The sequence below is a fragment of the Carassius auratus genome, chromosome 24 (genome assembly GCF_003368295.1).
Source record: "Carassius auratus strain Wakin chromosome 24, ASM336829v1, whole genome shotgun sequence".
In the NCBI taxonomy this organism is placed as follows: Eukaryota; Metazoa; Chordata; class Actinopteri; order Cypriniformes; family Cyprinidae; genus Carassius; species Carassius auratus.
The window spans coordinates 20,696,649-20,716,089 of record NC_039266.1 but is presented as its reverse complement, the minus strand read 5'-3'; the positions used below and the strand labels follow the sequence as shown (position 1 = coordinate 20,716,089).

The window sequence follows — 19,441 nt, the reverse complement described above, 5'->3', positions numbered from 1 at the left end:
TTTTTTTTTTCTGCTGAACACCCTTGGCAGTCCTAATTTATTTTGCTTTTACCAAAACTTTTCAAACCATGTGATGCACAAAACAATACAAATTGTTACACATGCAAATTTTGGTTGACAAAATTTGTGTTTGTATTAAGTTCAAACACATTATATATATATATATATATATATATTAGTATTACTCCAGTAAATCGCAAATCTTTTTAAATCTGTAAATACTATGTGCTTAAAGTCATGTTGCACAAGAAATACTTTTTAAAATAAATCTTCTAAAGTCATTAAATAGATTTTGTGTTCTGGTTCTTAAGTCTTAAGATCTCCCACATCTATTCCTTTCGAAGTCATTGCTGACCACATTGAATAGTCTTCAGTGCAGGATTACATATTCAGGAGTTCGGATACATAAACATAGACCTCAGATTCAACAAGCCACAGTGTATTACTCCAAAGAACAACTCATGCAATTAACTTGAAACAAAAAGTTGCTCTGGCTTTTAGATGTTGAAAAACACACAAATATATATATGTATTGCTGAGGTATTAATTCCATACAGCACATACATTTAATTCAGATAAAATCTTATTTTTGGAGTCAAAATTTGGATTTCTTGACATACACAGACACGTGTTTCTTAGTACAAGGATTCTCAGAAGGTGTTTAGGTCCTACTCAAATCGAACACCTGAACAAACTAATCAAGGACTTACTAGAAAGTTACAGAAAGGTGAGTTTGATCAAGGTTAAGAGTTGAGAACCTCTGTTTTAGACCAGCGGTGTCCAAATATGTTCCTGAAGGGACACTTCTCCTGCAAAGTTTAGTTCCAACCCTAATTAAACACACCTGAACCTGATATTTAAGGTCTTCAGACTTACTGGAAACTTCCAGACAACTGTGTTGGAGCTGGATGAAGCTAAACTCTGCAGGATGTTGGTCCTCCAGGGACAGGATTGGACACCTCTGTTTTAGACGAAAAACAGCTTTACTGTCGATATTTGCACATTCATGTTGTATCAGACTTGCCGTTCTGAAGCACAGCTGCACATTTGCTCACGGAAACTCAAGAAATGAGTAAGTCTTCTTTAGGTCATTGAGTTTGGCAAGTGAATCCTTTGCTTCAAAATGGAATGATCTGCTGTTAGAAGACGCTTCGCTATTGAATTGCACTCCCAGATTGCAAGATTTTACAGAAGTGTTCCCATTGAAGACTAAGCCTACTTTTATGTTCCTGATATTGCATGCTGGAAACAAGCGGTTTCCTCTCGGTTACTGCTTCTCAAATGGCTTCTTCTTGCTGATCTTAAGAGTGACCTGTCCGGTTGGCGTGTAGCTGCGGGTTTGTGCGGAAACCTGCGTTTTGAAGCTCTGAAGACCTCCTTCCTTTCCTCTCTGGACCTCGGAGCAGTACGTCGGCTGGACTTCAAGCCTCGCAAAGCTACTGGCATGGCATGAATAGCTGGATGAAGGTTGTCCCGTCACAAGAATAGGTATTGTCTTCTCTCGCCTTGCCTGAGAGCTCCCGCTCGCCGATGAACCTGGACTAAACATGCTGGAGATGTGCTCCTTGAAGGACCCAAAGAATCCCATGCGAGGCTTTGCTGGTGGCACCGGACGTACCACGTTCAAAACAATGGGTTTACCAATGACAGGCTCGTTAATTTCTCTCTGCAACACCGAGATCTCACATGGTTTCTCATCGAGGACATGATGGTCTGTACCGCTGCCAAATGTTTCCCCTTCCTGGGGAATGTAGTCCTCGAGATCTTCAAGATTAAGAACTCGATTTCCATCAGTCAGCATTTTGTGGTCTCCAGCATCAATTTCATCATCTTCGGGTTCCACGACAATAGTTCCTTCATCATCTCCATCAGAGACACATGGGTCATCAGTTTCTCCTGAGTATGTAGTCATATTGTCGACCTCTGAAGGTACTTCAGACACATTCTGTGCAATTTCCTCTTCATCCGTACCAGAAGAACCTTGCAGAGCCATTGTGGCACCCATTGCCTCCTCGAGTAACTTGTTGTTGGAGTTATTAGTGTTTGGATTGCCAGGTGGTGAGATCTTGCTGGGGGAAACGCCTCTTCTTCTTGGTATCTTGGGTGATTTGTTCACTTTATACTCTATTATCTCTTCGACTTCTACCCATCTTGGGTTCCTGGCCGTGGCACCCTCGGGTTCAGGAACGTACAGTGTTGGTACGGTCTTCCTGGCCAGGGTTCGTCTCTGTCTGGGCGGTTCAGGTGTGGATGTTTCTGAGCGGTGAGCTCCCATGGGCGATGGTCGTGGGGATGCGTGCCGTTTCATACGGGTGTTCTTCACCACTGTGGTGATGGTCTCCTCACTTGAAGAGGAAAAAGCACAATAAAAGCACATCAGCTTCAGGTTGGTAAGTTTTTGAAAGAAGTCTCTTATGCTCACCAAGGCTGCATTTATGTAATACAGTAAAAACAGTAATGTTGTGAAATATTATGATTAAAATAATGTCCTTTTGATGTATTTTAATATTTTATATATTCCTGTAATAGAAAGCTGTATTTTCAGCATCATGATTCCAGTCTTCAGTGTCACATGATTCTTCAGAAATCAAAGTTCTGCTTAGTATTTTTCTGGAAACTAATATATTTTTTTTCAGAATTTCGCGATGAATAATATTTCAAAAGAACATCATTATAATAAAAAAATATTGTCTTACGGTATAAGTGCTTTACTGTCACTTTTGATCAATGTAATGAGTCCTTACTGAATAAAGTTGACTTTTGAATAGTAGTGCATTCAATCTGTGCTTAGGTGTGTGCGTAGACTTACATAATTATGGTTTTCTTCGGTATTTTCGTCTCTTGCTCCATTACTATTTGAAAAATAAAAATGGCAAAATTGAATCAAATCAAATGATTTTCCGTTATCGAATTTCAGTCAATTCATTGCTTGTCAAAGAGGTGCAAACATGATGCACAAATAAGAAAAATACATTCCTAAATTCTAAATATAAGTGAATGCACTTTACAAAATACACTTTTCTTATTTTCTGGACCTGTATTGACGGGCATCTCTTTTACCTTCTATACTGATGGCCTGATCTGCTCTACGTTCTCGTGCCATTGCCACAGCAGGAGTGATCAGCTGAGCCGCACACCTGGCACTGCCCAGACGGTTCGACAGCTGCAAAAGAATAATATGATGATGATGAGGCTTATTTCCTCAGGAACTGAAAGGACTAAAGTAACAATCTCCATACCTCACACTCATAATGTCCTAGGTCTCGTTCTCCAGGGTTCTTGATAACTAGAACCAACACTCCACTGCGCGGTTCACTGTATGTTTGAAACTTCTCCTGGTCTGTCAGCAGTTTACCATCCTTGAACCATCTGTCCAGGGAATGGCATAGTTTAACATTTAATGCAATTCATTTTGAGTTAAAACTGTTTGGTTGTTGGAAGTTTTCTATTGAATGCATTGATAATATGAATCACCCAGATCTTCTGGGCTATTTTGACTCATTATTGAAACATGGAAATAACATAAATGACAGTGTTATGGAGTGACTACCTTATCTTGGGACTCGGTGCGCTCTGGATGGTGCAAGGTGAATTGAGCATCTTCTCCTGGATATAGGGTGGCATTCCGGATCTTATTCACAAAACGTGGAGGTACTGCATGAGGGGTCAATAAAAATTAGAAGGAACGAATTGGAGTGCAACCAGCTTTACGAAGTTGGAAACATCAGGTTGCTCACTCACCCTGCACAGTGATTTTGCCTAGTGTGCTGGCGTTGCCCGCAGAGCTGGTGGCGAAGCACATGTACTGTCCTGAGTCATCTGCTGTCATGTTGTCCAAAATGAGTGTGCAAGAGCCGTCTGGGTCCTCAATGATGATGTGATGAGGATCCGCTTCCACGGCACGCCCGTCTGTTTGTGAAAACCGATAGATGAATTACTTCTAAGATGACATCAAGAAGGGAAACACGTAAGATTTGATTCCTTACCTTTGTACCAGGTGACCTGTGGCTTGGGAGCACCAGTGACCTTGCATGCGAGCTTTACTGTCTGTCCGAGCTCTGCTGTGCAGTCTGTCAACACCGCGTCAAAATCTGGAGGGCCTGTAACATAAATAAAATGCTAAATATTAAGACTAGGGTTTATTTTTACTGTAGTATTTAAAACCATGCCATTGTATTTAGGAGAACTGATATCTCTTAAAGGGACAGCTCACCCAAAATGTTTAATTCTGATTCAAATGAATAAATCAACCTCATGTCATTCCAAACCCATAAGTTCATTTTCGGAACACAAATTTAGATATTTTTGATGTGCTCTCGGACCCTCCATTGACAGCAAGGATATTACCATGATCAACGCACAGAAACATAGCAAGGACATCAGTAAAGTAGTCCATGTGACATCAGGTTCAACTGTAATTTTACGAGGCTACGATAATACTTTTAGTGCGAAAAAAACAACAACAATAATTTATTCAACAATTTTTCTTCCCGAGTTACCGTCTTTAGCCATTTTGGAAAGTACCCAAGAATGTAATCAGCGTTGTTTACATTCAGCACGCACACACTGTTTTTGTATTCCGAAGATAAACTAAGGTCTTACAGGTTTGGAACAACATGAGGGTGAATAATTAATGATAGAATTTTCATTTTTGGGTGAACTAACCCTTTAATTGGAGAGTTTTTTTTTTTCTCTTTTTGCCACTTGCTGCAGGAATTACGTATTTTGTAGGCCAAACCCATAAACAGCAGCAGTTTTGGTTAAATATTAAATAACATTTTTGGTTAAATGCCTGAAATAAGCTCAAGTTATTTTCACATTTTATTCTATGACGTAAAACACATCAGTTAAAAGTGATTAAAAAAAAAGCATTTACTGATCTTTAAAAAGGCAGCTGTGGCTAAATGGGACTACAGAAGGAGTTGAGGACATTAATCACACCAGACAAGGCGTTTTTTTTATTATCATGCTATTGCAAAGTATTCTAACTCAAACTTTCCAACATACAGAGTTATTGCAAGCTCAGTGTTGTTATTCATTTTATTCAACTTTTTATTTTTGCAATTGTATCTGGCCTAATTAATTTATGATAATAATCATGATGAACAAAATGTGTAAAATTTCAAAACTTTAGTTGGTCCCAGAGCTTATTTTCTGCAAATAATCCAGCCAATGGAACAATCCTTTTGGGTTTTTGACAAGGAAACCAGGCTGATGCTAACATGCTAATGCTGGAGACTTACTCCATGCTGGCATGCTGTGGCGCTGCTGAAGGTCACGGAGGTCACGCAGCCATGAGTTCTTGATGATAACAGTCCGTGCCTGCAACGTGTATTTTCTCACGGAGTCCTCCCGCTCATGCCAGATCTCAAACGCTCTTTCATCACCCTCTACCGTCTCGTTCACATCGATGTTTGTAAGCTAAAGAAAAAAACAAATTATTTCATAATGCATTCGATTTTTATAAACAATATTATCATATAAGTGAAGCTATGTTGCAAACCAGTAATTAAGAAATCCCTGTGAAGACAGAATCTGGCCAGTCTAAATGATAAACATCGGCCTTTAGTGTTAAATGCAGTATGTGCATCACTTAGTGTAAGCCATTTAAATGCTTTTGCAAATCCCAACCTTCATCATATTCTTGAACACATATGCTTGGGTGTCTGTGTTCGTGTCTCTCTTCTGTTTGCAGATGACCACATGGTTTTTGAAGAGGAAAACGTGGCGGTGGTGACCTCTGGAAGATGTTCGAATTCCAGGAGCTCCTTCCCAAACAGTGAAGGGCCCCTGTAGAAAAATTCATAACTTCATTTTACAATAATTTTTTTAAATGTTTTTATTTACTACAAATAGGTGAAACGGGTAAGACCATAAATGCTGACATTTGAGTTAGGGAATGTACCTGTCTAATAGGTTCTCCCAGTGCCTCCAGATTGGCGGGGTAGTTCTCTATGAGAGAGACATGGTGTGTGTTTTCTGAACGCTGGGAGAGGGACGACACCATGGCATAGGCCTGCTCCAACAAACAGCAGTTTTGACCGTTCCTCGCCTTGTTCCGGATCAATTCCTAAAGTAAAATCATGTGAACTTTCAAAAGTTAGTGAACAGTTGTATCCCGTTAAACAACACAATTTCTATATATTTGGAGGAAAAATTTGTATTGTGGTATTTAATTATTACCTTCAGTAAAGCTCTGTACTTCTGAATTCTCTCTGGTGGTCTCTGAAGGTAAGCGTTGATGCTTAGCACTGGACCCTCTGAGGGGTCAACATTTGCCAACTCTGAGACCGTATACTCCTAAAGAAAAAATACATGAAATATGTTACATTCTGTGTCTTGAGTATCAAATTCTTTCAGTTTAAATTAGCGCTGTCAAATGATTAATCACAATTAATCACATCCAAAGCAAGTTTTTGTGCACATAATATAAGTGTGTATGCTGTGTATATTTATTATGTATATATAATTATATATAAATATTTTAAGTGTATAAACATTAAATATTTTTCTTAAATATATACATCCAAGCGTGTGTGTATTTATATATACATAATAAATAAAGTACACACACATATATTATGTAAACAAAAACCTTTATTTTGATCATATATCATTTTTTAAAGCAATTTTTATGCCCCAAGAAAACCTTAACCGTAACCTTAACCGTCAATATATTGTAAACCCACCTTGAAATATTGGTGCACTTCTTTCTCACTGATGACGGACTCAGCTTGCAATTGTCCAATGAGGTACTGCAAATATTTCTCAAACCCTTCAGAGTTTCTCAGGAAATGCATGGCAATGTCATCATCTGTGTCACAGTCACGCAGACCAGGCAGCAAAGAACTGGAAAACAATCAACTTCATTATGAATTTTCCTGTTGTCACATTCCATATGTCAAGACTGGCACATAAATGAAAATAATTCTTATACTTCTTAAAAATGAAAATAGTTGATTCAGAGTAATTTTTGATTGTATGAACTCTGTACCTGCTGTGGAAGGATTTCAAATCATTGATATTACGGAAGATGGTCTCCTTCTGACTGGTGATTTCAGATGGTGTGCTCTCTTCATCCACACGCTTCAGATGGTGTGATGTGAAGAACTCCATCTCCTTCAGGAACTCAGTTTCTGTGCTAATCAGCTCCTGGACGAGTTGACTAGATACAAGTGAAAGCGAGGTAAAATTAATAAAGTAGTACAAAATAAAATGCACACTGCATTTTTAATAAAATGTCCAAATTTACCAAAGTTTCTTCTTGTACTCTGTCTCTGTGACTTCTTCTCTGGTGGTCTCTGGGAGGTCTGCAACATCTGCAGACAGCTACAACACAGCCATTCCATCATCAGTGAGAAATTATAAGATGCACAAGCAAATGCACAATTTTGTTTTAAAATCAATATTTCACCATTACGTAACCAGTTATCCATTTTGAATGATCCTGAACTGACCTTCAGTCTTTTGTCGAGATACGCAGGTGAGACCCATCCCTGGCGAGATGGATTGGATTTGGTGGGCTTGGTGCGGACCAGCCATTTAAGTGGGTGGGCAGAATCCAGAACCTCCACATACTGGCCCTCTTTCAGAGCGATGGCATCTTTACTGACCCCCATGGGGTTGTAGTCAGCGGTCACCACATAAATATCAAACATCTGCACAGATTCATTGAGATAACAGAGCATTTAGAAAAGGTGACTTGCCCTCCTAACCCTTTATAATATGAGAAAAGCTCTGGATTCTGCTTTTAAATATCATTCTGTGAACTGAAGATTAACTAGATGTTTAATTTACCCCCCAAAAATAATATGCACAACAGAATGATACTAACATTACATCCATTTTTATTTCCCCTAACTGGTAAATTAATGCATACAAAATTTGTCTGAAAATTCTTGTGAGAACAGAATAGCAACATGTTTGACACCATACTTTAGTTCTAATATAAATTGAATTTGTTGATGACACTGAGAATGTGTTATTTCTAATACCTCTCCTCGGGCATCTCCTTCATCTGACTCAGATGAGGAGTCTGCAATCAGAGATGGAGGCCGTGATCGGCCGTGATATGGAGATGGGGATGGTGTTTTTGTTTCATCATCGCTGTCAGGTCCTGGGACACGCAATGAAGCTTGAGGCAGACAGATACCAAAAGGATAGAGGAAGAAAGAGATATTGTGTCAATTAATTATGGCAACAACAGTATTTAAGTATCATGTCTGACAGCATGGACTTTAGCATCACATTTGCACAGGACTTCAAAACATTTGATCAGATTACGATATTCAGTTAAAAAGTCAGCAGATGCATATTCAGAATGTAATTTGAAAATATAAATCTGGACATGAAATTTGAATGATAATAATAATAAACAGCAAAAATAGTTACCCCAAATGTTATATTGTAAGCAAACATTTTGTTAACATTTTTTTTTTTAAAGAAAAAAAAACATATAGGCTACACTGTACATACTTCGTAATTTAAGTTCAATCATAGTTTAAATGGTCTTCAACATATAAACTTGATAAAGGCCTAATATTAACAACATTAGCAATGGTGTTTGTGTGGTATATTAGACATATCTTTACAACAGTTGTTCCCAAACTGCGAGTTTATTTCTTTATAAATGTAAATATTTGACATATGCTGTTAGCTGACGTGAGCCGTCAGTGTTACTAAAGTAAACAGTTGAATATAACACTACTGGCGTTCGAAGAATCGCTACGTACATTTAAATCTCGCGTTGACAAATGCTTCCGCTTTAAAAGGCCGCCATTTTTAAAAATACCGCGAATTGACTGAACAAGACGGTTGTAAAAGCTGCGGCAATCTCCGCACAAAAATTATTGCAAAAAAGGTGCATTTTGCTTAAAAGTCAGACAGCCCGAAAAGATACGAAATTATGGTAAAATGTATTCGGGAATTATATCTCCAAAAATGGACGGTGAGAATGATTTATGAGGAAAACTGTCCCAGTTTCGATGACATAAACTAAAGAGAAGGTAATCAGCAAACATCGTTTGTATTTATCCTACAATTAAAATGAGAAAGTATCTTTGCTTCCAGGAAGTGGTAATTGTTTTATTTGGTTTGTTACCTGTAAAATGTGATTGTGTTTCAAGCTATTGCCATATTTAGGCGAGACAGGGCGATAATAATTTGAATAAAGACATAAAGAGTTATTGTAGTTTGAAAAGTTTGGGATCCACTGGATTTAAAATACAGTTTCTAAATAAGAGGTAGAATTGTGTAATTTTACAAACTAAGTTCATTAATTCATCCATTGATCATTTTGAGCATATTTTACAGAAATATTCACCAGACAAACCTTTTCATTGCTGTTACAAAAAAGCATTTATTTGACTGATTTGAGCTCACCACTTCTAAGGTCCACTATCAGTTACTTTTTAATCATCTATGACTCAGTATAACAACTAATACTGTACTTGATTAAATTTCTCCTCTGATTTAACATGCATAATATCATGCTTATGTAAAAATAAAATTATGCCCACACAAACAGTAATATATTGCTCATGCGTTGTATATACTGAAACAGAGACACCTTGAAAGTGTAAAAATGAGACAGTCTGCATCCACTGAATTTCAGAATGATTTTAATGAATGATTGGCCCTGATTTTAAAGAACCATGACTTTATTACCACTAGGCAATACGTTAAGCATTTTTAACTTTATTAAAGACATTAAATGTATGCCTTTTTGAAAAAAAAGGTTGAGAGCCAAAGAAACAAGCAAAGTGATTAACAACAGCATAGCCTCATGAAGAAAAAGTCAAGGTTCTGGTGTGTTACACTGGAGGTTCTGCGGATACATACTGGTTACTTTGGGCCAAGATTTCATCCACTGGAGCACTTGATGGTTCTGTAAGCTGTCTGAACAAATCAATGCTTCAATGAGAATGTGAGTGAATAGAGGGATGAGAGGATGGATGGATAGTGTGATGGATAGACAAAAGAATGGAGTCAGTGAGCTGTGAAGGAATTGAGGGATCCAGAGATACGTATTTTTTGTTTTTATTTTTCAAAATATAAATCAGAAGGGAAGTTAAGGAATCTACACAGAATGTTGTACACAGTATAATTAATTATTTAATACGGAATTTGCAACAGGTGTACTCCATTTCAGTACTTCGTACATCCTGTGACATAAAATGAAACATTTGAGCACACACTAAACTCAATCAAAAACAGTGCACACTGTTTTGAGTGAATATTAGGATGCATCCGTTGAAAAGGACTACATTAGCTAGATAAATAGTTATTAATATTGCAAAATGACATAAAATGGACAAAGGCTAATTTAATAAATGTTAGTACAGTATAAATAGTACATACATATTGTAATTCAGTCCGGCAGTTCAGATTCTAAAAATATTTAGCTCTATATTATTGATAAAAAAAAAAAACAGTTTTCTCTTACCTTGAGTAATTCTGGCAGATACCATTTCTGTGATTTGGGTTGTGAGTTTTTGTAAGAACTCCTCTGTACCCACTTCACCCATGGAAGGTAGTTTGATCTCTCCTGAGATGTGATCACAGTAATCATTTGTATTGTCGGAGATTATTTGACAAATACATGATCATAGCAGTCGCTTACTCTGATATAATCTGAAAGTGCATTGACATAAAAAAAAAAAAAAAGTAGTTTCACCTTTGCCCTCTTCCTCCGGTGGGCTGATAGTAATTCCCAGAACCCTGGAGAAAAAAATAAAATAAAAAACTCTAATCTCTAAAACTTTAAAATGTTTAGATTAATAAAAGTATCTAAACTGACAGCTGTAAGCTTTTATTTTTAAACTTACTCTGGCCCCACTTTCTTTTGCTCTGGTGCTGTTGGACAGAAAAATAAGCATGATGAAAAGACTACTGTACACATACAGTAAAGCCAAAATCTCAGTATTATAAAATAAAATGTAAAAGTCACTATGGTCAATAACTGAAGCATGAGTTCCTGACCTGTCTCCACATCCAGTCGGGCTGTGTTGACTGATTGTCCAGCACGGTTGGTGGCAATGCAAGTGTACATGCCGCCATGTTTTGTTTCCACTTCCATGAGGATGAGACTATGTTGACGGCCAGAGCTGGCCACCTTGTAACCTGGTGTGTCTGCCTTTATCCACAGAACATCCTTATCTGACACTTCCTTTAACCAGTTTACAGATGGGGTTGGGGAGCCTTTGGAAGACAGTTAATACTTGAACGTTATGCTTAATGCTTTTGTCTACCTCTCAAAATTGCATCTAAAGTAATTTTCTTTGTATTTAATGTATTGTGGTAACACCCCATACCTTCCACTTTGACTGACAGCGTTATACTTGCTCCCTGTTTCACCTTCTTGTTGCTGAACCTCTCCAGGAAGCGTGGTGGTACAAGTGGCACCTTTGAATCTATTTGTGGAAAAACACAAGTGGTGTAGCAAAATAAATGCGTGCATAATCTTTCATATCAATACTTTAAATTTCAAAACACATTTGCATCTTACATCACGTGGAACAATGATTCATAATCACACGTGCTGTATGCAAGATAGATGCTTACCTCTCATCCGTCCTTGTTCAGGTGCGGGGTGCTCTCCAGGAGCTAATTAGTGAATTTAAATAAAGAAACAAACAGAAAAAGCATTTTAGAATTTATTTAGCACGTTTAATGTGGAGAACAATTTGACTGTAATTGATTAATAATTTATGATTTCAACATGCTTCCATTTCCTGTCACAGTCTTACAAAGACCCCATGCAAGTAACATATAAAAAGAGTTAAAGTATCCAAGGAACACTTACCCTGTACATTCAGACGTGCTGAAGAGTAGGCAGAGCCAGCTATATTACTAATGTATGCTGAGTATTCTCCAGTGTCCTCGTGCTTAACATCTAAAATCTCAAGACTGTGCTGATCTCGCTCGCTTGACAATACAATTCTGCTGGAGGCTTGGAGTGGGGTGCCATCCTTAAACCAGTAAACCCTTGGTTTAGGAAATCCTGCAGAAAGGCGTTGAACATTAAATTGTTTGTCACCCATTTACATCTGCAAATGCAACAGCTGAAAATTACAGTAGACTTAAATTCAAAACAGTGCGCATGTTTACTAGGAATATAAACAAGTTCATAACAAATAGACTGGATACAAAGAAGGATTAAGGACATTAATGTAATTATGGTTAGAGCAACTAGAGTTGAATAGATACAACAGGTGTAGATGGAAAAAAGGAAACACTTGGAATAAATAGTGCATAATTAATCAGAATACAGATGAAATAGAATCTGAAATGAAACAAAATTTGCATTAATGGGAACTAAAACATTGCTGACCTTTAACCCTGAAACTCATTTTGGCAATGGGTGCTCCGGGACTGAGGAATAAATCATGTAACTCATCCACAACTTGAGGAAGCTGCTCGTCCTCTGCCACTGACTCAAAAGCCTCCGTGTCCCTGTGCTCGGAGCTAAAAGAGCAACCCAAACACAAGCAGAAGCCAATTTAAAACTAGCATGATATTTAAATAAGAGGTTTGTTTTGGCAGGATCTGAGCAAAATCTGTAGTACTGATGTAAAACATCATACAATCACTTTAAATTAAATGAGTGAATCTTACCTAGACACATAACCTTTAGCACTGACATAGGAAGATGTCTCTGTGGCATCGGCTGCTGTGTCATAGTCTGAGCTGCAAGACACTTTAAAGATACACAAGACTGAATCAATAATCAAACAACATGAGTCTAGAAATCTTGAGTCTCTAAGAATAGTATAAAAAATAGTAACAAAAAATCTTCATAATTTACTAACACTCAATATTCAAACAACAGATCACCAAAAATGAAGAAAACAGATGAAAGGATCTTTAATTAGTTCTGAGTATCAAAATACATAGAAATATCAAGAGGATTCATCTTAAGTATGTTGAGAATGTAGGTGCATTTTTAGGCATTCTAGAGACAAACAACAACATTGATAAAACGCATGCAATCACATTCTCACAATTCACAGATGCACCGGTAAAAGAAAGTGCAATCTTTGTTAAAACGTTTCAGTCTGGAACACAATTTTGCTTTCTTATCTACATTTGTGAGTTCTGGGTTTTGATTAACACTTTCTTTTAACAGTGTACTCACTGTCCACCCTCAGCTCAGCCTTGCTGGAGGCGATGCCACTGTCATTTTCAGCCATGCATCGGTACACGCCCATGTCTGTGGGCAGCACAGCTGTGATGATCAGCTGGCGATGGCCTTCCTGGTCTTCATTGATCATGTAGTGGTCGCTTTCCTCCAATATCTTTCCATCCTTGAACCATCTCACAGTGGGTGGAGGATTGCCAACAATTACACAGTCAAAACTGACTGGAAACCCATCAGGAACATCTTGGCTACGGAGCTCCGTCAAGAAGACGGGTGCCGCTGGGAGGTTGGTAGGTGATTAAAAGAACAGAGAAGAGCAAACAAAACCAAAAAAACAAACAAATCATAGCAATTTTTTTTAGGAGAAATGCTGAACCAGGCGAAAACATGACATGCCATCACTTTGAAATCCAAAACAAGCAAGTCGCACCATTTCTGGTGCTGCCTTATAATGACAAACAAAATCCAGCACTGAATCATGCAACTTATGAAGAAACAAACAACAGTTGCAAAAAATTTATAGTAGAACCACATGGAAGAAATGTCATACCAGGGCGTCCTGTCATGAAAGCAGGCATCGGTCGCTCCTGAGTTGGGGTTTGGGAGCCATCTTGGGAGAAACCCATCTTTGTGATACGCAGCTCTACCTTAGTACCTGCTACTGCTATGATGGCTGTTTCGATTGGCACTCCTTGATAAGTAAACATTTCCTGGAAGCGCTGGGAAGCTACTTGAGCTTCTGCACGATTATCAAAACGTATGTAGATATACTGATCATCTTCCCGGTAAGATTTTAGGTCCGTTGGTGGTAAATCTCCTTCATCTGCACTAACAAACGGTTCCTCTTCCACATCCGGGGGGAGACAAGTACGAAGAAGTCGCCGTAATCGTTTGCTTGCTTGCCGTAAAGTCTCATCCATTTCACTCCCTGAGGAGCTCTCAGCTTCGCTATCTGCACTGTAGCCCAGAGTGAGGGGGCGTCGCCCAGAAGATTCCCGCAGTGACCCGACAGTGACTTTGCCACTATGGGTGGAAATACCAAACTTATTGGTTACTTCACAAGTATATACACCTGTGTCTTTGGTTGTGGCAGCTGTCACTACTAGAGAGCAGGTGCCATCATTATAGATGTCAATATGATGGTGCTTGCCATCTGTTAAGGGTTCACCATCTTTCAGCCAGCGAACTTTATCCGGCTTACCCTCCACAATGCACTCAAGATGAATTGTCCCATTGGGCTCCTTAGACTGATCCTTAAATACTTCTTTGAAGACTGGTCGCATGTCCTTCCTGGCTTTATAACCTTTAAAGGCTGCCTGAATCTTGACAGCAGCCTCTAGCAACTCATCCCCTTTCGGAGCTTCCATGACAGGTTCCACAGATGTCTTTGTAACAGATTGCTCTGTCATCTGGAAGTGCTCATACAGTTTCTTGGAGGCAATAGTCTCAGTGTGACTTTCCACAGTCATAGAGGACTTGCTGCTTTTCTTTAGGTAAGACACCAAGCTTGTTGTCCCACTGAGAGATTCCTCATCAGAACTTGTATAGAGATTAGGCTCCCCAGTGATATTAGGAGTTGGTTCAGCAGGTATCACTTCCTTTTCAGATACTTTTCCCTCTTTGCTCTGGGCTTTTTCTTTTCCATCTTCTTCTGGCAACTCTGAAATTGAATCTAACGTGGGTTCCCGACTCATTCTCCTCTTCTTGGCCACTGCATCCCATAGAGCATGTAAATCTCCCTCAGAAGCCGCCTCAGGAGGCAGTTTGGGCTGGCTGCCTGCATCCTGAGAAAGTGTTGTGTCATCTCCTGTAATCAGGGAGCCATTCATAAATCAAGTCTTACTCATGTATATGATAAAATTTTTATGTTGGAAAAAAATATATTAAATATATCAACCATCTATCCTTGCAACAGCAATTTCACTGTAATTAAACTCAAGTAAACTGTGAATAATACATAAAATCTAATCTAAATTTATCACTGAAACAAAGAGAATTAAAAAAAAGTGAAAAACAGGAGCTAAAAACATGAAAAGAAAAGACTATGTAATAGTTGTAGTAACATTTCTAAATATATTGTACTTGATGCTGAAAACCCTATTTTGACATTGCAGTCTTATTGACATGCATATGACAGTAACCTGAAGAAGTTGGAAAGAGACAGGAAAAAGATATTTGGAGACTCTAATCTCATTATGAAGTTCCAAACACTATGAACAAGACATACACAAATGATCGTTTCCACATATGAGGTTGACAAAAAACAAACATAGTAAGTTAGATGTGAGGTTAAGCAAAGTAAAGTACCTTCGAGGTTGAGGTTGATTGAAGTCTTTGCCTCTTCTGAGGCTACACAAGAATAGACACCCTGATCTGTAGACTGGAAATCCTTTATGAGCAAAACTTGGCTCTTTCCTTCTGTTACCATTTGGTACTTGACCCCAAACTCTATCTCTCGTTGTCCTTTAGCCATGTGACTGATTTGCTCTCTGCAGAAAGTTCACACTCCAAACGAACCATCTTTCCTTTTTGGGTCTTAGAGCTGCTTAACATTTTGGTCATGCTCACTGGTTCATCTGAAGATCCAAGGTACATTCAAAGAACAGTTGAAAAAATGTAGCAAGAATTCAGCAAGAACAAATACAAAACACAACAAATATAAAATACACTGTTAGTATATTTTTTAGTGTTCTACTACTACTGTAGCATCTAGGGAAGAGTTCTTCACTCCTGGTCCTAGAGAGCCACTTTCCTTCTGAGTTTAGTTCTAGCTGTAATTAAGGTTTTGGTGTTTAGTTTAAATCTATAGCCAGGTGTGTTGGAGCACAGTTGAAACTAAACTCTGCAAGAAAGTAGCTCTCCAGGACCGGGAGTGAGGAGCCCTGAACTACTGCAGAATAGCAAGCCTTCTAGATGGGCTCATGAAGCATTTGTTAGATGAAAAAACAATGTACTCTGTGAGGTTGCTTTCAACAAATTGGTTATTTCAGCAAGTATTCACTTACCAAGTGTCACAGTTTGAGGCAGCTGAACAGGCTCTCCAATACCAGCACGGTTGATGGCCGCCACTCTGAACCTGTAACCTGCCCCAGGTATGAGGTTTTCAACCAGAAATTCAGTGTTGCATACCGGTTCTGTGTGGCAGGGCAGCCAGAGGGCACTGTCTACTAGACGCATTTCCACACGGTAACCAGTGATTGGACTTCCTCCATCACTAAGGGGCGTGAAACCAAGACAAGGTGACAAACTCTGGACCTTTACTAACCAGCTCTGGGTCTTCAGGGGGATCAGGCACAGCTATAAATAACCAGATTAAAAAAAAAAAAATTTTTATAAGCATAATAGCAGAAATTATAATGAATGAAGCACAAATTAAGACCCTTACATATTGTGATGAGTTTTGGCCATTGATAAGGCATCCCGTGCTGCAAATGTTTATTTCCTGTGTGGGCTGAGCCTGGGCTTTCTTCAAAATTAGGCTGTAGGAAGAGCCACTTGCTCTCATGGCCCATTGGTCATTACATTTTAGCTCAACACCATTTGCATACCAAGTCACTTCACTCTCAGGCACAGCTTCATTCAAAACACAAGTGAACTCAACTTGTTCTCCTGCAATGGCAGTCTTATTCTCCAAAGGCTTGACCACCTCCAGTTGCCAAGCTGTACAGAACAAATCCATAACATTTAAATAATTTACATTTATGCATTTTAGCATAATATTTTATATATTATAAAACAGGAACATGAAACTACAGCATAATAGTAAATAAATAAAGATATACCATGTATAATAAAAAAGTAACTGCATCATTATTCGAACTAATAGTCATGACCTATACAACTACAGCAATAATTTTCTTTAATAAAATTTGATCATCTAAGTTGCATCATCTGATGTAATACCTTACATCTATCTAAATTAAATGCTAATACTAAAGAATTACCTACTTTTGACAGACAGAAGAGCAGTGGTTGATGAAGTGCCGGCTTGGAATGTAACCCTTGTGTTTTCACAAGGATGCAAGTCCTTTAAAAGCAGAAGATGGCGTCTACCACTCTCAAAGGAAACAATCTCAACGTTTGCGGACTCCTTTACAGGCTTGCCATCGATTAACCACTGGCAATCCTTGGTTTCAGGACGGGACAAGGAGCATTCAAAAAGTGCTTCCCCACCATTAATGGTCTCCACGTTACTCAGCTCTTGAAGAATGTCAATTGGTTTAGCTGCAAGACAGAGACAATGCCTGAAAAAAACACTAGCTTTATACACGCCAAAACAAGTCCCTGTAATATTCAATGACTTTGACTGGCCTTGAATTGAAAACAACTTCTGAACTTAAAACAATTACTGAATCTTGCCACAATCACACTCAATTAAAATTTCTTCCAACATTTCACTAGCATATACAGAAGCATTCAGCACAGAGTAGCGTAAGAAGCAAAGGTGCTGTGATACAAGCACATGATGGTTAATGCATAGCCAGCCAGATGATGATGATGATGCTAAAAAACAGTTGGAAAAAAAAAAAAAAAAACTGTATGCCAATAAAACCCTTTGTGGTAAGCCCTTACTTGTGCAATTTACAACTAAATAGTTCTCAAGTCTTTGCGAGTCTTATACTGGCTCTTTGTGATGATCCAGCTTTGAGTTATGGATGACACACAGATTCTCTTTGTCTACAGGTGTGCTCACCTTGCACCCTGAGATTGTGCCATGACAGAGGTTTCCTTCTGCCTCACAGGAGTACATTCCCCCATCCTGGGGCTCTGCACAGCTAATGTACAACCGTGCAACAGTCCAGTCCTGTTCCACTATCACCCCTGCGACCGTGCTGCTTGCACAGGTATGCGTTTCGCTTCCATAACGGCCTTGACTGGCCGGGAGTACTGACAGATAACTCTGCTGGCTGGTTTTCTGCTACATGTTGGTCCTCCATGGCACTGAACCACTCCACATTGGGATCTATAGAGGGTTGGTGTTGGGGATAAGTAATATTCACCAAGACCCCAGTGCACTTTGAAGTAGAGTTCTTCACCTCAAGCCTCTTTTAGGTTTTGGGTGGTATTTAATGTAATTTTAAAGCTAAAATATAAGCCTGGGTACTTATATTCATTTTACAACAACAGCCTTTACAACCTCAGCATCCCAAGACAGTGCTGCAGCTGTTTCTTTTTCTTTCACATTGAAATAAGTGTAAGTGTAACATCTTTTGCTTCTCTACTCCAAACTGACCAAGGACATGGTCAATTACAAACAACACATGCCTAGTTGCCTTGTCAAGTCAAACTAAGGCCAGTTTATAGAAAAAGTACATGCAGGACAAACAAACAATGAAGACTGATAAGTGTACACTTATCTGATTTAGAGTGCATGCAAGAATATTATTGTTTTCTCTTTGAATTTTTGGGCATAAAGTTGCTTGAACAATTTCACTTAGATGCTTTGGTGCATCCAATGCCAATAGGGCTTTCAGTTTTTATATAGGCCTATACATTTTACCTCAAGCATATTAACAAACTGAAATAAAAAAAAATTAAGATCGATAGCTGGAGTAGTGATAGGCTATATATCAAATAATATGCAAAAAATAGACAAACAATATACTGACTTCTACAGACACTTTTTTTTTTGATGATGATGAAAAATCTGTTTTTAAATTAAACATCTGAACTATTCATTTACTTTTTTTCAGCATTTTTTGAATATCATGCTTGTTATGAAGGGCCAGTGCAAAAAGTCTGGGCATATAAAAATCTGAACCCCTGGCCTGACTGGTGCCAGTATGTAAAAATGTTTGTTATTGAGACCTGCCTCCCATTTAACCAAACTTCGAAAATCAGTGTTCTTATTTAATAATTATGTATGCCAATTTTGGTAAGTAATTAGCAAGCCGTGATACTGCATGCGCAAATCCAATTTTTAGGTTAGAAATCATGGCACATGAGCCTACATGGCATCCATGAATTATCTTTAAAAAAAATATTTTTTTGGTTTAACCCATCTTTCCATTATGACTTGTTTACCTAACAGTAAAAGAGTCTAAAAAAGATTCTAATTCTAGTTCATGGGTAACCCTAGAAGAAAATAAAGTTAATCAAATCTTGTTCTGACAGGATTCCATTATTGAGACCAGCTTAACCAAAGGACTCTCCAGGGTAGTCTGTGCAAAGACACTTTGGATTTAGAGTATTATTAATATGGATAAGTAATTCAGTAATGTGAGGATACAAGTCTGAAGAACACAAACAGTACTGAATTACCCTCAAGGACAGATTAAGACACAATTCAAGATTTATGGTCTA

General features: G+C 38.4%; 2 protein-coding genes across 2 annotated transcripts; both read right to left on the bottom strand.

Annotated features, from left to right (window-relative positions):
• Window positions 1-3: 3 nt before the first annotated feature.
• Window positions 4-15,589, bottom strand: LOC113042571 (obscurin-like). Its single transcript, XM_026201512.1, is given in 30 exon segments — window positions 4-2,345; window positions 2,810-2,852; window positions 3,061-3,163; window positions 3,240-3,369; window positions 3,551-3,585; window positions 3,587-3,654; window positions 3,742-3,909; window positions 3,987-4,100; window positions 5,244-5,421; window positions 5,632-5,790; window positions 5,906-6,070; window positions 6,184-6,300; window positions 6,690-6,849; window positions 6,995-7,165; window positions 7,253-7,329; window positions 7,458-7,658; window positions 7,995-8,134; window positions 9,841-9,897; window positions 10,445-10,546; window positions 10,676-10,719; window positions 10,827-10,854; window positions 10,981-11,199; window positions 11,313-11,411; window positions 11,563-11,604; window positions 11,804-12,001; window positions 12,332-12,465; window positions 12,616-12,697; window positions 13,136-13,417; window positions 13,689-14,945; window positions 15,446-15,589. Coding segments are annotated over 30 exon segments (5,772 nt in total). The 5' UTR covers window positions 15,567-15,589; the 3' UTR covers window positions 4-1,267.
• Window positions 15,587-17,896, bottom strand: LOC113042706 (obscurin). The gene is made up of 5 exons (XM_026201728.1): window positions 17,832-17,896; window positions 17,087-17,382; window positions 16,524-16,798; window positions 16,144-16,435; window positions 15,587-15,714 (listed from the first exon to the last, which is right to left on the bottom strand). The coding sequence occupies exons 1-5, from the start codon at window positions 17,894-17,896 to the stop codon at window positions 15,587-15,589; spliced, it is 1,056 nt and encodes a 351-aa protein (XP_026057513.1).
• Between the last annotated feature and the right edge of the window lie 1,545 nt (window positions 17,897-19,441).